Source organism: Staurois parvus, unplaced genomic scaffold (assembly GCF_062004578.1).
Source record: "Staurois parvus isolate SC_StPar_1 unplaced genomic scaffold, SC_StPar_1.0 ptg003241l, whole genome shotgun sequence".
Classification (NCBI taxonomy): domain Eukaryota; kingdom Metazoa; phylum Chordata; class Amphibia; order Anura; family Ranidae; genus Staurois; species Staurois parvus.
The window spans coordinates 15618-37181 of NW_028321037.1; the positions used below are offsets into that span (position 1 = coordinate 15618).

The 21564-nt window shown below is 43.3% G+C and overlaps 1 protein-coding gene across 2 annotated transcripts; it reads right to left on the reverse strand.

Moving 5' to 3' along the window:
* Positions 1 to 2930: 2930 nt before the first annotated feature.
* On the reverse strand, positions 2931 to 11949 carry LOC149428447 (uncharacterized). Of its 2 annotated transcripts, none has more exons than XM_089667395.1 (2): positions 11522 to 11949; positions 2931 to 4613 (listed from the first exon to the last, which is right to left on the reverse strand). In XM_089667395.1, exons 1-2 carry the CDS (start codon positions 11861 to 11863, stop codon positions 4194 to 4196), a joined length of 762 nt encoding a protein of 253 aa, XP_089523521.1. In that variant the 5' UTR covers positions 11864 to 11949; the 3' UTR covers positions 2931 to 4193. The 2 variants fall into 2 exon arrangements, with proteins under 2 accessions (XP_089523521.1, XP_089523520.1); XM_089667394.1 differs by having other exon boundaries at positions 11468 to 11949.
* Positions 11950 to 21564: the final 9615 nt, after the last annotated feature.

Genomic DNA, 21564 nt, shown 5'->3' on the forward strand with positions numbered 1-21564 from the left:
TAGCCTGCCACCACCCAACAGTTTATCCGCAGAACGGTCTGTTGAGGCACCACACACACACAGATCTCCGTCTGGCAGATCGGTTACCTTTGCAATCTGCGTGCAATCTGCCCACTCACAGTGCAGTTGCATACAGATTGGCAATGAGCTTAGCCGTGCGTTTTAAAGGCACTAAAATACAATACAATCTAATCTCTCCGATCTAATCTCCCCGATCTAGTCTCTCCGATCTAATCTCTCCGATCTAATCTCCCCGATCTAGTCTCTCCGATCTAATCTCTCCGATCTCGTCTCTCCGAAGATATGAGCACGTGCTTACATACACAGAAGTCACTAATTAATTTTAAGATTTAATTTCCCAAAGTGGGCGGAGCATAAAATATGTACAAAGTATAAAAAGTTACAGAAAATACAAAAGATATAAGAAGACACACAAATGACTAATTACTATAAAATAAAAGGGAATAAAAAGACAGAATAACACTTTACCCTGCGGCTGGAGCAAGCCAGAAACTTAGCAATCCATTGGTCAATCGAACCAGCTCCGTACGAATCACCAATGTCCAAATGTCCGTGTACCCAATTTATTGGGATTTGGACATGGGCGGGACATTAGTCTTTGGCTAATTGACCCTGGGGGAGGTGGTCCTGACCTGCCCACAAGAGGTACTGTGTATGGACCTGCCCAAGTTCTATTGGGCCAAGACTGGCCTAAACACCAAGTCGAGGATTGGATTTCCGACACCAGCGCGTCAGCCGATCGCGACAGTACCAAACACCAGCGATGTGCGAACTGGGCGCTATATTTTACATTTCAGTGTTTTTGGTTTAATTACATTATTGAATTACATTTTTTATTATTATATTATTATTTTTTATGATTATTTAATAAATTGTAATTTATGATTTCGTGTTTCAAATTTTATCCTCCCCGGGACGTTTACTACACTCTTGTTCGGACAGATTTCAGGGAGTTATTCCTAAAAATTACAGCCGACAATAAAAAAATACATATTTCCATGCAAAAAAATGTACCACTTTGAGCACAGAAATACTGACATAATCAGACTGCTAGGGAGGTTAAACATCATGTCTCCATATAACCAAGTTATACGTTTCTAACCAACAAGATGGCCACCATGTTCCGGTGCGTGATGATGTCATGTGTTCTGACTCCTCCCAACATGTTTAGTCATCTATGATGTCTTCAGGGGCGTGGCCAGCGTACGAAGGCAACACCTACATATAGGTAGGAGGGAGCCCAACTCCTCCCCTATATTAATAAATTGCCAGTGTCAGTGTCCCTAAGGATAGAATGTATGGGACGCTTGGCACACATAACAACTACACAGTATATTATGTTATCACTTTATTATTTACAGAGCGCCGCACTAATATTTTGGAATTACAGAATATGATTTGTTATATTTTTTTTTATAATGGAATGTGGCAGTTGATTATTTATTTCATTTATTTTGGGGCATTTTTTACTTAGCGCAGTTTGTGTTTTTGAAGGTCAATTTTTTTTTACCTAGATAAATACGGTGATTTATATATTATATTATATGTAAATCTTCTAACGGGCAGCACAGCGGCTAAATGGTTAGCACTTCAACCTGGCAGTACTCGGGTCGCTGGTTCAAATCCCAACCATGGCACCACCTGCCTGGAGTTTGCATGTTCTCCCTGTGCCTGCATGGGTTTCCTCTGGGTACTCCGGTTTCCTCCTACACTCCAAAGACATGCTGGTAGGTTAATTGGCTCCTGTCTATATTGTCCCTAGTATGTGTATGTATGAATGGGAGTTAGGGACCTTAGATCGTACGCCCCTTGAGGGTTAGGGACCTTAGATTGTAGGCCCCTTGAGGGTCAGGGACCTTAGATTGTATGCCCCTTGAGGGTCGGGGACCTAAGATTGTACGCCCCTTGAGGGTCGGGGACCTTAGATTGTATGCCCCTTGAGGGTCAGGGACCTTAGATTGTATGCCCCTTGAGGGTCGGGGACCTTAGATTGTATGCCCCTTGAGGGTTAGGGACCTAAGATTGTACGCCCCTTGAGGGTCGGGGACCTTAGATTGTATGCCCCTTGAGGGTCGGGGACCTTAGATTGTATGCCCCTTGAGGGTCGGGGACCTTAGATTGTATGCCCCTTGAGGGTCGGGGACCTTAGATTGTATGCCCCTTGAGGGTCGGGGACCTTAGATTGTAGGCCCCTTGAGGGTCAGGGACCCAAGATTGTAGGCCCCTTGAGGGTTAGGGACCTTAGATTGTATGCCCCTTGTGAGTCAGGGACCTTAGATTGTATACCCCTTGAGGGTCAGGGACCTTAGATTGTACGCTCCTCGGGGGCGGGGACTGATGTGAATGTATAATATATATGTAAAGTGCTGCGTAAATTGACAGCGCTATATAAGTACCTGAAATAAATAAAAAGATAATAATGTGTTAAAAAACACTTATGGAAGCAAAAAAATTATATCATGTCAACATCACCAAATGCTGACAAATACAGAAATAAAGCATTATATATTTCACATTTTAATAAAACTTAAAATAATTACAAAAATCTTTAATATAAAATATATTAACAATACTAATAATGAATTTTAAATCCAATAATACCTAAAATAATGAAAAAAAAATAAAAACAAGAAATGCCACTTAAATTCACCCATTATTAATGAATGCATTCACATCCCACTCAATGTTGAGACCATGGGGCACAAAAGCTTTCAGAGTGTATATCCAACATACTTCCAATCTGGCAATCTCACGTTTACTATAGCTACCTCTCCGCTTCTTAGAAAGGGTATCAATGCCAGCAAATAGCGTACCCTCTGGGTTTTTATTATGAAAGAGGGCAAAATGTTTGGAAACGCTATGGTTGGGAAAGCCCTTTTTCATATTAGCAATACGTTCTTTTACCCTAGTTTGAAAAGATATATATATATATTTATTGAAATATATTTTGAAGTATATTGAATACAGTCAAAATTGTAGCATTTCAAATATATGACAATATATTTGGAAGAATATTTTTAAAATATATTTCAAATACATATTTTCTTCCATGTGGGATCTGATCACGGAAGACAGCGAGGGGCCTACAGTGCAGTCCCATTGTCCACCTTAGTAGAGGCTCAGACTTTGGTTACCATAGAGATTCAAAATGATTAAGTAGCCAAGAAGTGAAAAACACCCAATAGGGCCAATAGGGCCCAACCATCATTACTGTCCACTAAGACAGACATGTGAGGCATGCAGGATTTCCTACAGTTTGTTTTCTTTAGAAAGTAGCCACATCCGGAGTAGCAAAGCCTGTCCCCTGGCAGCAGGCTACAGAAAGCTACTCTTTACGGACACAGTGGTCTCTCTGCAGAGGTCCAGCAGTGTCCAACACTGTCAGGGCTCCAGGTATGACCAGAGGTATGTGAACTGACGCAGGGAAACGCAGGCTTCAGATATGTTATAAACAATATAATTTATTAATACTAACAATACATAAACGCAGTGCAATACTAAAACATAACACAGTGCAAACGAACCAAACCACCCACAGATAACAATACATACAATGCAAAAGTCGTCAGGCAGGTCGGGTCAATAACAATCGGACAGGTAGGAACAGGAGGAGCAGGCAGAGAGTAGTCAGGTCACGAGCCGGGTACAGCAACTAACGGGCAGGTAGGTACAGGGGGTCAGGCAGAGAATGGTCGGGGTCACAAGCCAGGGATCAAACAGGAGAAGTCAGCAGAGGTCAGGATCAGGCAGGGTCGGCAACAAATCAGTCAGACAGGAACAGGAACAGGAACAGGAACAGGAATGCAGGTAACAAGATACAGGGGCCCATGGTAAAACACACACGAAGGCCCAGACTGCAGGTCTGGCCATCCCTTAAATACACCTGCAATCAGCCTCAGGTGTTTGGCTGACTGCAGGGTTGAGTCTCTGATTGCTGAGAGCACCCGCTGGCCAGCCCTGGTACTGCAGCCCACAAGGCAGGTGAGTCCCACCATTATTGGCAAGTCCATTCCTGACAAACACTTTCTGGCAGGCCAACTCCTCCAATGTCTGTTTTGGTGATTAGGCAGCAGGACTCCAAACAATGGCTTCTCGGAGACTTGCTTCCCCGCGGCTTCATTGTCTATTGATTTGCTTTTCTCTCGACTATAATTCCATTGTTTTTGTTGTTTTTAGACGTTGATATTGCTATTGGCCAGCAATGCAGCATTTAAGGAAACAGTAAATTCTTCGGCATACGTTTGGTATGATTTTTGGGCATTTGTTTGTCCTTTTTTTTTCTTTTTTCTTACTTCTTTTTTTGCATTCTTTTTAGCTTTGCTGACGAGAGTTTCCAGATTTTTCATCCAGCCGAGGACTCCGGTTTTACAATTTCCGGCAGAAAATGCTTTCTCCACCAAGGCCTCTACGTAGGCTTCGTGTATCTTGTTGGCCTTCTTTCTTATGCCTTCTTCCACCTCTCTTAGCAGATATTCCTCGTACTTCTGCTCATGCCAGCTGGCGCGAGTATTTTGTGCACAACGGCAGCAATCGCAGCTCGATAGGAAGAGTTTCATTGCGATGAGAACACAAATGCCCATCAGACCAACCATCTGCAGGAGAGCAAAAAGAGAAATGTTATCCATTGGGAGATATGTAATCCAAACACAAAAGATGAGGCAAGGGAACGTAACCCCTTCATGAAGGAGGGCAGTTCTGGGGCAAGGTCACCCAGGGCAACCAAGCCAAACTGCACCCCCCCCTTCATTATGTGTGAGCGTCAGGGACGTCACACATAATGGATCCTGTACTGTATGTATACGATGTATTATATAATGTGTCCTGTATGTATACAATGTATGATATAATGGATCCTGTATGTATACAATGTATTATATAATGTATCCTGTATGTATACAATGTATTATATAATGGATCCTGTATGTATACAATGTATGATATAATGTGTCCTGTATGTATACAATGTATTATAGAATGGATCCTGTATGTATACAATGTATGATATAATATATCCTGTATGTATACAATGTATGATATAATGTATCCTGTATGTATACAATGTATGATATAATGTGTCCTGTATGTATACAATGTATGATATGATGTGTCCTGTATGTATACAATGTATGATATAATGGATCCTGTATGTATACAATGTATTATATAATGTGTCCTGTATGTATACAATGTATGATATAATGTGTCCTGTATGTATACAATGTATGATATAATGGATCCTGTATGTATACAATGTATTATATAATGTATCCTGTATGTATACAATGTATTATATAATGTGTCCTGTATGTATACAATGTATTATATAATGTGTCCTGTATGTATACAATGTATTATAGAATGGATCCTGTATGTATACAATGTATGATATAATATATCCTGTATGTATACAATGTATGATATAATGTATCCTGTATGTATACAATGTATTATATAATGTGTCCTGTATGTATACAATGTATGATATAATGGATCCTGTATGTATACAATGTATGATATAATGGATCCTGTATGTATACAATGTATGATATAATGTGTCCTGTATGTATACAATGTATGATATAATGTGTCCTGTATGTATACAATGTATGATATAATGTGTCCTGTATGTATACAATGTATGATATAATGTGTCCTGTATGTATACAATGTATTATATAATGTATCCTGTATGTATACAATGTATGATATAATGGATCCTGTATGTATACAATGTATGATATAATGGATCCTGTATGTATACAATGTATGATATAATATATCCTGTATGTATACAATGTATGATATAATGGATCCTGTATGTATACAATGTATGATATAATGTGTCCTTTATGTATACAATGTATTATATAATGGGTCCTGTATGTATACAATGTATGATATAATGTGTCCTGTATGTATACAATGTATTATAGAATGGATCCTGTATGTATACAATGTATGATATAATATATCCTGTATGTATACAATGTATGATATAATGTGTCCTTTATGTATACAATGTATTATATAATGTGTCCTGTATGTATACAATGTATTATAGAATGGATCCTGTATGTATACAATGTATGATATAATATATCCTGTATGTATACAATGTATGATATAATGTGTCCTTTATGTATACAATGTATTATATAATGGGTCCTGTATGTATACAATGTATGATATAATGTGTCCTTTATGTATACAATGTATTATGTAATGGATCCTGTATGTATACAATGTATTATATAATGTGTCCTGTATGTATACAATGTATGATATAATGTGTCCTGTATGTATACAATGTATTATATAATGGATCCTGTATGTATACAATGTATGATATAATATATCCTGTATGTATACAATGTATTATATAATGTGTCCTGTATGTATACAATGTATGATATAATATATCCTGTATGTATACAATGTATTTTATAATGTGTCCTGTATGTATACAATGTATGATATAATGGATCCTGTATGTATACAATGTATGATATAATGTGTCCTGTATGTATACAATGTATTATATAATGTGTCCTGTATGTATACAATGTATGATATAATGGATCCTGTATGTATACAATGTATTATATAATGTGTCCTGTATGTATACAATGTATTATATAATGGATCCTGTATGTATACAATGTATGATATAATGGATCCTGTATGTATACAATGTATTATATAATGGATCCTGTATGTATACAATGTATGATATAATGGATCCTGTATGTATACAATGTATTATATAATGGATCCTGTATGTATACAATGTATTATATAATGGATCCTGTATGTATACAATGTATGATATAATGGATCCTGTATGTATACAATGTATGATATAATGTGTCCTGTATGTATACAATGTATGATATAATGTGTCCTGTATGTATACAATGTATTATATAATGTGTCCTGTATGTATACAATGTATGATATAATGGATCCTGTATGTATACAATGTATGATATAATGGATCCTGTATGTATACAATGTATTATATAATGTGTCCTGTATGTATACAATGTATTATATAATGGATCCTGTATGTATACAATGTATTATATAATGGATCCTGTATGTATACAATGTATGATATAATGGATCCTGTATGTATACAATGTATTATATAATGGATCCTGTATGTATACAATGTATGATATAATGGATCCTGTATGTATACAATGTATGATATAATGGATCCCTTGTGTATACAATGTATGATATAATGGATTGTGTTTGAACTGCAGAAAACTTGCCCCTCTCCTCATCTCCACAACATAGAGGGGGAAGGTGATCTGTAGTCCACAGAGAGAACTGGGAACAATGTAGCTGTGATCAGACAGCCCAGGCAGAGAGGAAGTCATCAGCCCACAATGATTTCTGGCAGGATCAGAGGGGATATTTTCATATCAAACTGATATACAGTAACCAACTTTCTATGAAATATTTAACAGAAGAAAGGGCAGCAGATAAAAGAGGCTCATTGATCATTGCAGGCGCCACACACAAATACATCGAATATATACCGTACATACAAACTCCAACTGATTTCCACACTCCAATGTGCTGCTGCAATCTTCAGAGACATTTATTCATCCGGTACAAAAGTCCAACACGTTCCCAGCGCCCCCTCAGCCTCAGGTGAAGCGCAATGAACAAAGTAATGAGATATATTAAAATACAAAGAGCAAAGGAAGATGGCTCCCACTGCTCTCTCTGAGCCTATGAGGAGGGAGAGAGCCAAGAGAGCCGCTGCTCTTGTGCACAGCCCTGGATTGAGATCGAGCTCAGGTTAGGGCTGTCTTAATGAATGGGTGGACATGGGCACTGCCCAGGGGCCCCAGAAGCACGGGGGCCCATTATCAGGGCCAGGACAAGGTTGGGGTGGGCACCATCTTGGGGGGGGGGGGGTTGCACTGGCGGCTTGGCTGCTCCTTCCACTCCTCTTTGACAGGAGTAACTGCAATGTCACTCCTGTCAGAAGGAGCTGCTGTTAGCTTCTGCTGGGGAGAAGATTCACCTTTCTCCTCCCTCCTGCAGGGGGCGGAAGAGAGCTGACGCTGAGATTTAGAACTCACTTCTGTCCCTCCATGAAAGAGGAAGGAGGAGCTGCCTTTATTGCTGGTGGGAACAACATTTGTGATCTCTGAGTACAAGGGGGGGGGGGCACAACTTTGATGTAAGGGGGCACTGTGATGGGAAACTTGATGTAAGGGGGCACTGTGTTGGGGACACCTGATGTATGGGGGCACTGTGAGGGGACACCTGATGTATGGGGGCACTGTGAGGGGGACACCTGATGTATGGGGGCACTGTGATGGGGACACCTGATGTATGGGGACACTGTGATGGGAAACCTGATGTATGGGGGCACTTTGATGGGGACACCTGATGTATGGGGGCACTGTGATGGGAAACCTGATGTATGGGGGCACTGTGAGGGGGACACCTGATGTATGGGGGCACTGTGATGAAAAACCTGATGTAAGGGGGCACTGTGAGGGGGACACCTGATGAAAGGGGGCACTGTGAGGGGGACACCTGATGAAAGGGGGCACTGTGATGGGGACACTTGATGTGTGGGGGCACTGTGAGGGTGACACTTGATGTATGGGGGCACTGTGATGGGGACACCTGATGTATGGGGGCACTGTGAGGGGGACACATGATGTATGGGGGCACTGTGATGGGAAACCTGATGTATGGGGGCACTGTGAGGGCGACACCTGATGTATGGGGGCACTGTGATGGGGACACTTGATGTATGGGGGCACTGTGAGGGGAACACATGATGTATGGGGGCACTGTGATGGGGACACTTGATGTATGGGGGCACTGTGAGGGGGACACTTGATGTATGGGGGCACTGTGAGGGGGACACATGATGTATGGGGGCACTGTGAGGTGGACACATGATGTATGGGGGCACTGTGATGGGAAACCTGATGTATGGGGGCACTGTGATGGGGACACCTGATGTATGGGGGCACTGTGATGGGGACACTTGATGTGTGGTGGCACTGTGAGGGTGACACTTGATGTATGGGGACACTGTGAGGGGGACACCTGATGTATGGGGGCACTGTGAGGGGGACACATGATGTATGGGGGCACTGTGATGGGGAGATCGGATGTAAGGGAGCACTGTGAGGGTGACACTTGATGTATGGGGCACTGTGATGGGGAACCTGATGTAAGGGGGCACTGTGATGGGGAAGCTGATGTAAGGGGGGCACCTGATGCAGGCTGGTGGGGGCCCCAGTGTATTTGTTTGCCCAGGGCCTCATGATGCTATTAAGATGGCACTGGCAATAGTGGAAGATTCTCTGTACAACTTCCTTTGCTCTTTGTAGTTAAAGAGCTTCCAGGGAAGTGACGAGCCTCAGGTGATACAAAGAGATGAAACAAATCCTCTGACACATGTTGTACCTGTTTATCTGCGGCCCTCTCTTCAGCCTACAGCCTTCTAAAACGCACAGGTCAAAGGCCTTTTCTCATCTTCAGCAGGCAGGGGGTGGGAATCTGATGTCATACACTGCACAACATTGAGAGGAGAGCTGAGTGTAATCTGAGACGCGAGTGGAGGGAATGCACACACCCTTCCTCTACACAGTCTCCTATGAATACATGCACAGCTGATGCTATTAATCACCTCATGTGTGCTGGAGGGGAGGTGAGGCTGTCTTCTGAGATTCTATGGTGTCAGGATAACCTATCAGAAGGGACTGATGCAGAGAGAGGTCAGATCGGATCCACGCTAGGTGATATCCATTGAGGCAAGTGCACACTATAGAGGGATATGCTTTATTCAGTTTTCATTTCATAGGTTTACAACCACTTTACATGTAAATAATTAATAAAAATAATAAACAATGATTATGATTATTTTATGTTATTATTATTATGTTGTTATTATTATTACTATTACTAATAATAATAACAATAAAATAATCATAAGTTATTATTATTATTATTTATTATTAATAATAATAATAATAATAATATAATAATAAAACCAATAAAATAGTAATAACAACAACAATAATAATAATAATTTATATATAAATGATAATAATAATAATAATAATAATAATAATAATAATAATAATAACACCAATAAAATGGTGATAATAATAGTAATAATAATAATTTATATATAAATGATAATAATAATAATAATAAAACCATTAAAATAATAATAATAATAATAACAATAATAATAATTTATATATAATAATAATACTAATAATTATAATAATAATTACTATTATTATACAGGATTTATATATCACCATCAGTTTGCACAGCACTTTACAAAATATGGGCAGACAATACAATTACAATACAAAAAAAATCATAGGGACCTGCCCAGAGACAGACAACTCATGGGGCCTCCGGGCAATAGGGGATCATGGGGGTGTCCTTGCTCACTCTCAAAGCACACCCAAAAAAGCCTATAAAAAGGTACCAGGGGCATTTCATGGGGCCCCCTACTGACCCTGGGCCCTTGGGCAGTGCCCGAGTGTTCGAATGGTCAGTCCGCCCCCCCTGGACCTGCCTATTATTTTTGTCATTTCTCTACACCAGAAAAAGAGCGGCGAAGCACAAAACTGTTGAGTTGCTCTTACCTTTGTACCTGATGAATAAATGTCTCTGAAGATTGCAGCAGCAAATTGGAGTGTGTAAATCATTTGGAGTTTGTATTAGTGACAGTTTGGAACCCGTCTTTCACTGCCCCCACCAAGTATAAGTGACAGTTTGGAACCCGTCTTTCCCTGCCCCCACCATGTATTAGTGACAGTTTGGAACCCGCCTTTCCCTGCCCCCACCATGTATTAGTGACAGTTTGGAACCCGTCTTTCTCTGCCCCCACCATGTATTAGTGACAGTTTGGAACCCGTCTTTCACTGCCCCCACCATGTATTAGTGACAGTTTGGAACCCGTCTTTCTCTGCCCCAACCATGTATTAGTGACAGTTTGGAACCCGTCTTTCCCTGCCCCCACTATGTATTAGTGACAGTTAGGAACCCGTCTTTCCCTGCCCCCACCATGTATTAGTGACAGTTTGGAACCCGTCTTTCACTGCCCCCACCAAGTATAAGTGACAGTTTGGAACCCGTCTTTCCCTGCCCCCACCATGTATTAGTGACAGTTTGGAACCCGTCTTTCCCTGCCCCCACCATGTATTAGTGACAGTTAGGAACCCGTCTTTCCCTGCCCCCACCATGTATTAGTGACAGTTAGGAACCCGTCTTTCCCTGCCCCCACCATGTATTAGTGACAGTTTGGAACCTGTCTTTCCCTGCCCCCACCATGTATTAGTGACAGTTTGGAACCCGTCTTTCCCTGCCCCCACCACTCTCATGGCATTTTGTGGAGTACACGCACCCCACTATGGTGTCCATATATATAAATATCCCGTACCTGGCCTATCGGCTTGACTATGGCATTTTTTTCTCCCCCTCTTAGAAACCTCACCAAGCAGTTCAGGTATCTTCCATCACTCAATACAATCAAGAACCATAAAATAGGAGCGGTGGAGATTCGAATGAAGCTGTAACAAGAGCGACATCCTGAGCAGCACGATCGACACGATGAACAAGGAACGTCAGAAAACTTGCACCCCAGAAACAGCAGAATCAGGCACGGCACGACGATGAAGAACAAGCTGTAGATGAAGGCCATGGCAGAGTCTCCGGGACAGTCAAAGTCGCCTTCCACAAATTTCTCCAGCAGGAGAAGGAGGAGAGCCAGGCCCGTCGTGGACAGGATATTGAAATAGGACAAGACGAAGGTTCTGAGCGCCTCCAGCCCACTCATTATCCAAGGAAATGTATCGGTCTGGTGTCACCGATTATTCGTTGGACTTCTGAGCCTCGGTAGCTGGTGTCTCCTTTTTGTGAGGGTGAATTAGAGGTGGAACTTCAGGATCTTCTTGAAAGCTGAAAGAAAAAGTTAAAAAATTTCCACTAGAATTATTTTGCGTAAACAAATTCTTTACATTGCAGTCTGTGAGTGGAGAGTGAGCTCCAGGGGAAAGAAAAAAGGGTGACATGTCTGATGCAGTCTATTAACTGCATTAAAACATCTGTTTTTGATTGGATCTATCAGTGATCCAACTACCAGGGTCCACAGCTGGGCCCTGGGGTTCCACCACCACATGGCATTGGCTTGCAACTGGGCCCTGGGGTTCCACCACCATCTGGTGTTGGCTTGTAACTGGGCCCTGGGGTTCCTCCCCCACCTGGTGTTGGCTTGCAACTGGGCCCTGGGGTTTGGGTACTACCTGCATTGGCTTGCAACTGGGCCCTGAGGTTCCACCACCAATTAGTGTTGGCTTGCAACTGGGCCCTGGGGTTTGGACACTACCTGCATTGGCTTTCAACTGGGCCCTGGGGTTCCACCACCACCTGGTGTTGGCTTGCAACTGGGCCCTGGGGTTCGGCCACTACTTGCATTGGCTTGCAACTGGGATCTAGGGTTCCACCACCACCTGGTGTTGGCTTTCAACTGGGCCCTGGGGTTCCGCCACCACCTGGCGTTGACTTGGAACTGGGCCCTGGGGTTCCACCACCACCTGGCATTGGCTTGCAACTGGGCCCTGGGGTTCCACCACCATCTGGTGTTGGCTTTCAACTGGGCCCTGGGGTTTGGCCACTACCTGCATTGGCTTGCAACTGGGTCCTGAGGTTCCACCACCAACTAGTGTTGGCTTTCAACTGGCCCCTGGGGTTTGGCCACTACCTGCATTGGCTTGCAAGTGGGCCCTGGGGTTCCACCACCATCTGGTGTTGGCTTGCAACTGGGCCCTGGGGTTTGGCCACTACCTGCATTGGCTTGCAGCTGGGCCCAGGGGATCGGCCACCACCTAGCATTGGCTGGCAACTGGGCCCTGGGGTTCAGCCACTACCTAGCATTGGCTTGCTACTGGGCCCTGGGGTTCCGCCACCACCTGGCGATGGCTTGCAACTGGGCCTTAGCGATCCACCACCAAGGAGGCAGGAAGGGGGCCCGCTGCATAACTTGTTCAATTCTTTGTGACTTCCTTGCTACTTGCTTGCGATTCCCTTTGCAACTTTCCTGTGACTTGCTTGCAACTTTTGTGATTTAACACAGCAGTCTATGGCACTCAAATCGCGCCAAAGTCGCAGAAAAGTAACGCCAAAACCTTTTTTTGTTGCTGCGACTCCCATTGAAATGAAAGTGTTTTGACCTGTCATGCGACTTTATGTGCGTCAAGGGCCTAAGGATCAGTGGGAATGGCCCCAGACCCAGAGAGAAGGACCCCAGGCATAGGTCACATGTATCTGCTAATTCCCTCTAGCATTCTCTAGAAGTGTTACATTGTATCTCTTGTTGCAAAGAAGTATTTCCTCCGCTGCTCAGCTCCACCTAGTGGCCATAATGCAATATTTTCCATTGTCCTGCTTCACCCAACACCTCATGGTTGCTGCGACTCAATGCAGCACCCATTGAAATGAAGGTGTTTCGACTTGTCATGCAACTTTATGGGTGTAAAGGGTCCCAGGCTTGGAGGAAAGGGCCCCGGGACCAATGGAAAGGGCCCCTTCAATTAGGGTGGCCTTTTGTGGTTTCCTGGCACAGGGTCCGGAACAAGTAGGTGGAATGTCGGTGCTCTGGCTCTGTGTGTTTTCTCAGCACAGATGCAACTGAATGATGAGGATTGGTATGGCCGGCACTTATCTTCCTAAATAAAAAACTTTATTGAGTGCGTAACATGCGCATATAAACTGGCTTACGCGTTTCGGTAATAAGCCTTAGTCATAGCTGAAACGCGTAAACCATTTTATATGCACATTTTACACGCTCAATAAAGTTTATTATTCATAACAATTCTAGAAAATGCTAGAGTGATTTAGCAAGTAACCATTGGTTACATTTGTCTCCTGATTCCCTCCAGCATTCTCTAGAATCGTTATGTTGTATCTCTTGCTGCAAAGATGTGTGTATTTCCTGCGCTCCTCAACACCATCTAGTGGCCATAATGCGTTATTTTCCATTGTCCTACTTCACCCAACACCTCATGGTCTCCTGCTGGCTACTCCTTGCCCTTTTCAGTCCTCTCTTGCCAATGGGTTAACCCTTTCAGGTCCGCTGTGCCCATAATCAGGGTTGGAGGCTTTTTCCCTCCCCAAACCCCTCTAAGCCTCTGAATTCCGAGTCCCACATGAGGACCTAATAATCCTGGGAAAACTACAAGTGACGCAAGTATGGAGGTGCGCCGGGTAACAGAGGGTCATCATTCCAGCCTGGGATCTGTCAGAGTGTGGATCCATCATCCTCCACTCACTGCCACTGTCACCCGGCCACTGCCAGCCACAGATACAGTCCATCCAGGACACTGATCTTGTCTTTAATATTGGTTCTGGTGGCATCTTATGGCGCTTATTTTTGCAGATGAAAAGACGTTTTGCAGTTTCATGCTTCTTTGTAGATTAAATATTTTCTGCTGTTTTAAAAAAAAATTCTTGGGGGGGAATTTTCACGTAGCTGGTCTTGCTTAGGGCACAAAATTGTCTAGCACCAGTCCTGGATGGAGGCCACACTTAGGCGCGGTGTAATTGTGGGTGTGAACGTAGCCCTAAGGTGCATAACATTCTGATAGTCGGTTGTGATTGGCTGATCACTCAAAAAGGTTTTGCACTCATAAAAGAAAAGGTTTTATGAAATATTTTGCTGCCCTCACTGTAGCACCTGAAAAGTCCCGAAAAAATTCCTGTGTTGTTGTTACACAAAAGCACCTGAAAAGTCCCTCCGCAACATTCCGATGTGTTCTTCGATCACACGAGACAAGGACTCCTGCTGGCAGGAAGCTGTACTCTGCTCAGGTATAGGTCAGCAACATCAACACAGTCTGAAGCATTTTAAAGAGAAATGTTCCCATTAATCTCTGCCCAGGATGGAATTCTATCAGTTCCACACACATTCGGGGGTGTACCTACGAATCGTGGGGCCCTATAGCAACATTTTAATGGGGTCCTCCAGACAAACTCTCTGTGTAGTGGCAGGCATCGTCAGCTTGTAATTGGGAAGATGTTTGTGGGCGAGGCCAACTACACGTGGGGGCACTTTTGTGAACACGCCCACTAAAGGAAGGCCCGAAGTAAGAAAAAAGAAGACCTGAATGAAGGGTCGGCATGACGGGGGTTAAAGGGGGTTGGGATGGACAGAGTCCTATTAGCATAAGGGGGAGTCAAGATAGTTTAGGAAGGAGTTGGGGGAGCCAAGAGGGGTGGTCTTACAGGGTGTGGCAGGGTTTTTTCAGTCTGGAGGGAGTTTTCACAGGGCAAACTTCCCTCCCACCCGCCCGTTGTTTTATGGTCTGTCTGGGTGGTGGTTGTGCCATATTGGTGCTGGGGGACGTCCGGCGGGGTGCAAGGTCCTCGTTGGTTAAGCTGGGCACAAGAAAAGGCACTTTGTAGGAACCCATCTGAGGTACGGCTTCCAGTTGTTCTGGTGAGGGTATCTGCGGTGGTGTCTCCAAGTCGGTGCGGCTGGAGGCCGAGTTAAGCAGGACGCAGGTATTCATTTTTCTTGATGCCTATTAGGACCTTGCAGGAACGTATGTTATACTGTGTTTTCTGTTATTTAAAAAATGTTTTTTATTGATGGTTTTGGGCCATTAACTCCATTTGTTGTCAGTGTGGTTACTTAGGTTAAGGATGGGGGGTAGGTATTGTTTGAGTGGGACTTACAAGCCATCTTTAGTCCCCTGGTCATGCCCACGACCCGGCGGGTCCATGGTCATGTGAAATCAACATTTTTGTGGCACTCCATATTTAGAAGTAAGCCGTTCTTCTTGAAGGGGTTGCTGCTTCCAAAGCCATTGTCTAGGGAGGGGGCATTATTTGTATTTATCCGAACATTTGAATTGAAGCCAATAAAAGCGATCTTCTTGCTTTCTGAGAACCATTGCAAGTAGCGTTGCATGATACCAGTATGTGCCGATTTTCAGGGCTGTGGATAACGGGGTACCACTAGTTCTCCTGTATGGGGCCCAGGCCAGCAGGGGGGCCCAGGCAGCCGGGTGAATTAGATGTGGGCAGGGAGGGTGACCAGCATGGTGGGTGGCAATTTATGGAATCAATGCCCTGTATGGCTCTCTCTGCAGCAGCTGTAATCTGGCTTCTTCTGCTCTCCCTCCCGTTGCACCATACATTTCCCCCTGCTGCCCATTCCCCCTCGACCCTCGCAGTGCTGGCGGCTTCCCTCCTCTCCTTCCCACTGGCAGCTGCCAGCATACAATAGGATCCTTCAGGATGGAGAGAGGCGGAAGGGTCCGGTAAATATGTCACATTTACTAGCCTTTCCTGAATGGTCACAATGAGTGATCAGTACCGATCACTCACTGTGTTCAAAATGAAGCACCGTAAAACTGTGTTTTTTTTGGGGGGGTCCTTTCAGGTCTACTGTATGGGGTCCCAGGATTTCTAACAGGAGCTCTGCTGATACTAAGCTACAATAAGTAGGGGGCAGAAATGAGGGTGAGATATACAGAATATATAAGCAGTATATACTGTATATGTATACTGTGGGTGGAGAAGAGGTGGAAGAGTTAAGAAGAAGACCGGGTAAGAGATGAGGAGCTGAATGGGGAAACGGGGTCGTCTGCAGTCTATTTGATGTTTTACAAAGTGGTTGGCTGTAGATTTTCTCTTTGTTGATTTGCTGAAGTGCTGGGCAGAAGTGCACCACATAATCAGAGAACCCACTTTATCCAAAGAGAACCAGCATGTGCTCACCAGCATGTGCTCCCCCCATAAAGATTGGTCTAGCCTTCTGCTGTGATAGGTGGGGGTAGTACTTGCCAATTAATCAATCAGGAGTTAATGAAAGACACATATGACACATAGCAAGAGGGCCCGAAATTTAGGTAAGGCAATAAAGAAAACATATAAAAACAATAAACATCACAATAATGTGGAGAAGACTACAGATGGTGAAAGCAGCAACATAAATGTATAATTTAGGTGGATGCCTTTGAGAACGTGCATGCGCACGAAACGTGTCAGGGAAGGAGCCTCTGTGCTGATGTCACGCTGCCGTGTCCACGTGATGGTCCGTCGGCCATCTTTGTAAGTGCTTTTTATCCATTGATGATTTTATGCTCCACATGGTTGCTATCTTTTTAATAAAACATACTACACTATATGATAATGTCTCCGGGCTCGGTCTAAGAGCTTGCTCTCTAGGAGGAATCACTTTTCCTTGGTTCACCATGGGCTGGAGATGGAGACTTGGCTACTCTACTTTTGATTGTTCATTTGGTGCATCACTGGCTTCTGGAGAGATCCCACCTTCAACCGGGTCACCGGCAGGAGGAACAAGCAGGAACACCCCTTAGTGTCATTCCGCTCTGGGCTTGCTTGCTGCTTCCTTCTGGTGAATGCATTATGGTGAAGGTGCAGCGCAGGAGTCACAGAAGTCACTACATTTTGTTGATTTGATCACATCACTATTTTTGGGACTATTACAGTGAAGGAAATGTGTATTTGTTCCCCGGCTGATGGTGAATGTTCACCCCTCACACAGAAATGATCAGCCTAACAATGAAATGTTCGCCCCTCACACAGAAATGATCGGTCTAACAATGGAATGTTCGCCCCTCACACAGAAACGATCGGTCTAACAATGGAATGTTCGGTGTAACACTGAGAGACAGAATACAACAACAAATTCAGCAGAAATGCGTCTAACAAATGATGACGGATCTGCATGTTCATGAGGGAAAGAAGGATTTGATCCCCTGCACAAAACATGACTTAGTACTTGGTGGCCAATCCCTTGTTGGCAATCACAGAGGTCAGACGTTTCCTGGAGTTGGCCCCCAGGTTCGCACACATCTCAGGAGGGATTTTGGCCCACTCCTCTTGGCAGATCGTCTCCAAGTCATTAAGGTTTGGTGGCTGATGTTTGGCAACTCAAACTTTCAGCTCCCTCCACAGATTTTCAATCGGATTTAGGTCTGGAGACTGGCTAGGCCACTGCAGGACCTTAATGTGCTTCTTCTTGAGCCGCTCCTTTGTTGCCTTGGCCGTGTGTTTTGGGTCCTTGTCATGCTGGAACACCCATCCATGACCCATTTTCAATGCCCTGGCTGAGGGAAGAAGGTTCTCACCCAAGATTTGATGGTACATTGCCCCGTCCATCGTCCCTTTGATGGGGTGCAGTTGTCCTGTCCCCTTAGCAGGAAAACACCACCAAAGCAGAATGTTTCCACCACCATGTTTCACAGTTGGGATGGTGTTCTTGGGGTCATAGGCAGCATTCCTCCTCCTCCAAACACGGTGAGTTGAGTTGATGGCAAAGAGCTGGATTTTTCTCTCCTCTGACCACAACACTTCCCACCAGTCCTCCTCTGCATCATTCAGATGTTCAGTGGCAGACTTCAGACAGGCCTGGACATGGGCTTTCTTGAGCAGAGGGACCTTGCGGGCACTGCAGGATTTCAGTCCTTGTCGGCGTAGTGTGTTACCAATTGTTTTCTTGGTGACTGTGGTCCCAGCTGCCTGGAGATCATTGACAAGATCCTCACGTGTAGTTCTGGGATGATTCCTCACTGTTCTCATGATCATTGACACTCCACGAGGGGAGATCTTGCATGGTGCACCAGACCTAGGGAGACTGACACTTGTTTTGTGTTTCTTCCATTTGTGAATGATTGCACCAACTGTTGTCACCTTCTCACCAAGCTGCTTGGCCATAGTTTGGTAGCCCAGTCCAGCCTTGTGTAGGTCTACCATCTTGTCCCTGACATCCTTGGACAGCTCTTTGGTCTTTGCCATGGTGGAGAGTTTGGAATCTGATGGTTTGATGGCTCCTGTGGACAGGTGTCTTTTATACAGGTAACACAATGAGATTAGCAGCACTCCCTTTAAGAGACTGCTTCTAATCTCAGCTTGTTACCTGTATGAGAGACACCTGGGAGCCAGAAATCCTGCTGAATGATAGGGGATCAAATCCTTCTTTCCCTCATGAACATGCAGATCCGTCATCATTTGTTAGACGCATTTCTGCTGAATTTGTTGTTGTATTCTGTCTCTCAGTGTTACACCGAACATTCCATTGTTAGACAGATCATTTCTGTGTGAGGGGCGAACATTCCATTGTTAGACCGATCGTTTCTGTGTGAGGGGCGAACATTCCATTGTTAGACCGATCATTTCTGTGTGAGGGGCGAACATTCAGCATCAGTCGGGGAGCAAATACACATTTCCTTCACTATATGATATTTAGAAGACTTTTTTATTTTCATTTGTTATTTGTAATACCGTCTATTTTGTTTCTTCATTGGAGTATTCACTATTCTCTATTTCTTTTTTATGATGTTTCCTTTCTCTTTTACGATCACACTGGTCATCATTGATTATGACACACATTTTTATTAGTGCTGCACATTGATATTATAATGTTTCGTTTTGGTGGAGACAGAGGGTTTGCCACGTTGTGCTAGCTCAGGGGTGGGCAAACTTTTTGACTTGAGGGCCGCAATGGGTTCATATATTGGACTCGGGGGCCGGACCAAGAGTAGATGAATGATGTGTATGTGTCATCCATAGTAAGTATAGTAATATTCCCCCATAGTAAGCATAGTAATTAATCCCCCATATAGTAATTCATCCCCCATAGTAATTCATCCCCCATATAGTAATTCATCCCCCATAGTAATTCATCCCCCATATAGTAATTCATCCCCCATAGTAATTAATCCCCCATATAGTAATTCATCCCCCATATAGTAATTCATCCCCCATATAGTAATTCATCCCCCCTATAGTAATTCATCCCCCATATAGTAATTCATCCCCCATAGTAATTCCTCCCCATATAGTAATTCATCCCCCATATAGTAATTCATCCCCCATAGTATTTCATCCCCCACATAGTAATTCATCCCCCATATAGTAATTCATCCCCCATAGTAATTCATCCCCATATAGTAATTCATCCCCCATAGTAATTAATCCCCCATATAGTAATTCATCCCCCATATAGTAATTCATCCCCTATAGAGTAATTCATCCCCCATATAGTAATTCATCCCCCATAGTAATTCATCCCCATATAGTAATTCATCCCCCATAGTAATTCATCCCCATATAGTAATTCATCCCCCATAGTAATTAATCCCCCATATAGTAATTCATCCCCCATAGTAATTCATCCCCCATATAGTAATTCATCCCCCATATAGTAATTCATCCCCCATAGTAATTCATCCCCCATATAGTAATTCATCCCCCATAGTAATTCATCCCCCATAGTAGTTCATCCCCCATAGTAATTCATCCCCCATAGTAATTAATCCCCCATATAGTAATTCATCCCCCATATAGTAATTCATCCCCCATATAGTAATTCATCCCCTATAGTAATTCATCCCCCCTATAGTAATTCATCCCCCATATAGTAATTCATCCCCCATAGTAATTCCTCCCCATATAGTAATTCATCCCCCATATAGTAATTCATCCCCCATAGTAATTCATCCCCCACATAGTAATTCATCCCCCATATAGTAATTAATTCCCCATAGTAATTCATCCCCATATAGAAATTCATCCCCCATAGTAATTAATCCCCCATATAGTAATTCATCCCCCATATAGTAATTCATCCCCCATAGTAATTCATCCCCCATATAGTAATTCATCCCCCATAGTAATTCATCCCCCATATAGTAATTCATCCCTCATATAGTAATTCATCCCCCATATAGTAATTCATCCCCTATAGAGTAATTCATCCCCCATATAGTAATTCATCCCCCATATATTAATTCATCCCCCATCGTAATTCATCCCCCATATAGTAATTCATCCCTCATATAGTAATTCATCCCCCATAGTAATTCATCCCCCATATAGTAATTCATCCCTCATATAGTAATTCATCCCCCATAGTAATTCATCCCCCATATAGTAATTCATCCCCCATATAGTAATTCATCCCCCATAGTAATTCATCCCCCATATAGTAATTCATCCCCCATATAGTAATTCATCCCCCATAGTAATTCATCCCCCATATAGTAATTCATCCCCCATAGTAATTCATCCCCCATAGTAATTCATCCCCCATATAGTAATTCAGCCCCCATATAGTAATTCATCCCCCATATAGTAATTCATTCCCCATATAGTAATTCATCCCCCATATAGTAATTCACCCCCCATATAGTAATTCATCCCCCATAGTAATTCATCCCCTATAGCAATTCATCCCCCATATAGTAATTCATCCCCCATAGTAATTCATCCCCCATAGTAATTCATCCCCCATATAGTAATTCATCCCCCATAGTAATTCATCCCCCATAGTAATTCATCCCCCATATAGTAATTCATCCCCCATAGTAATTCATCCCCCATAGTAATTAATCCCCCATATAGTAATTCATCCCCCATAGTAATTCATCCCCCATATAGTAATTCATCCCCCATAGTAATTCATCCCCCATATAGTAATTCATCCCCCATAGTAATTCATCCCCCATATAG

Excerpts from the sequence above, each read along its gene's own strand:
- LOC149428447 (XM_089667394.1), bottom strand. The coding sequence starts at position 11,863 with ATGAGTGGGCTGGAGGCGCTCAGAACCTTCGTCTTGTCCTATTTCAAT. Across the intron at positions 4,614-11,467 it reads TAGTCAAGCCGATAGGCCAG|ATGGTTGGTCTGATGGGCAT; the intron begins GTACGGGATATT and ends GCTCTCCTGCAG.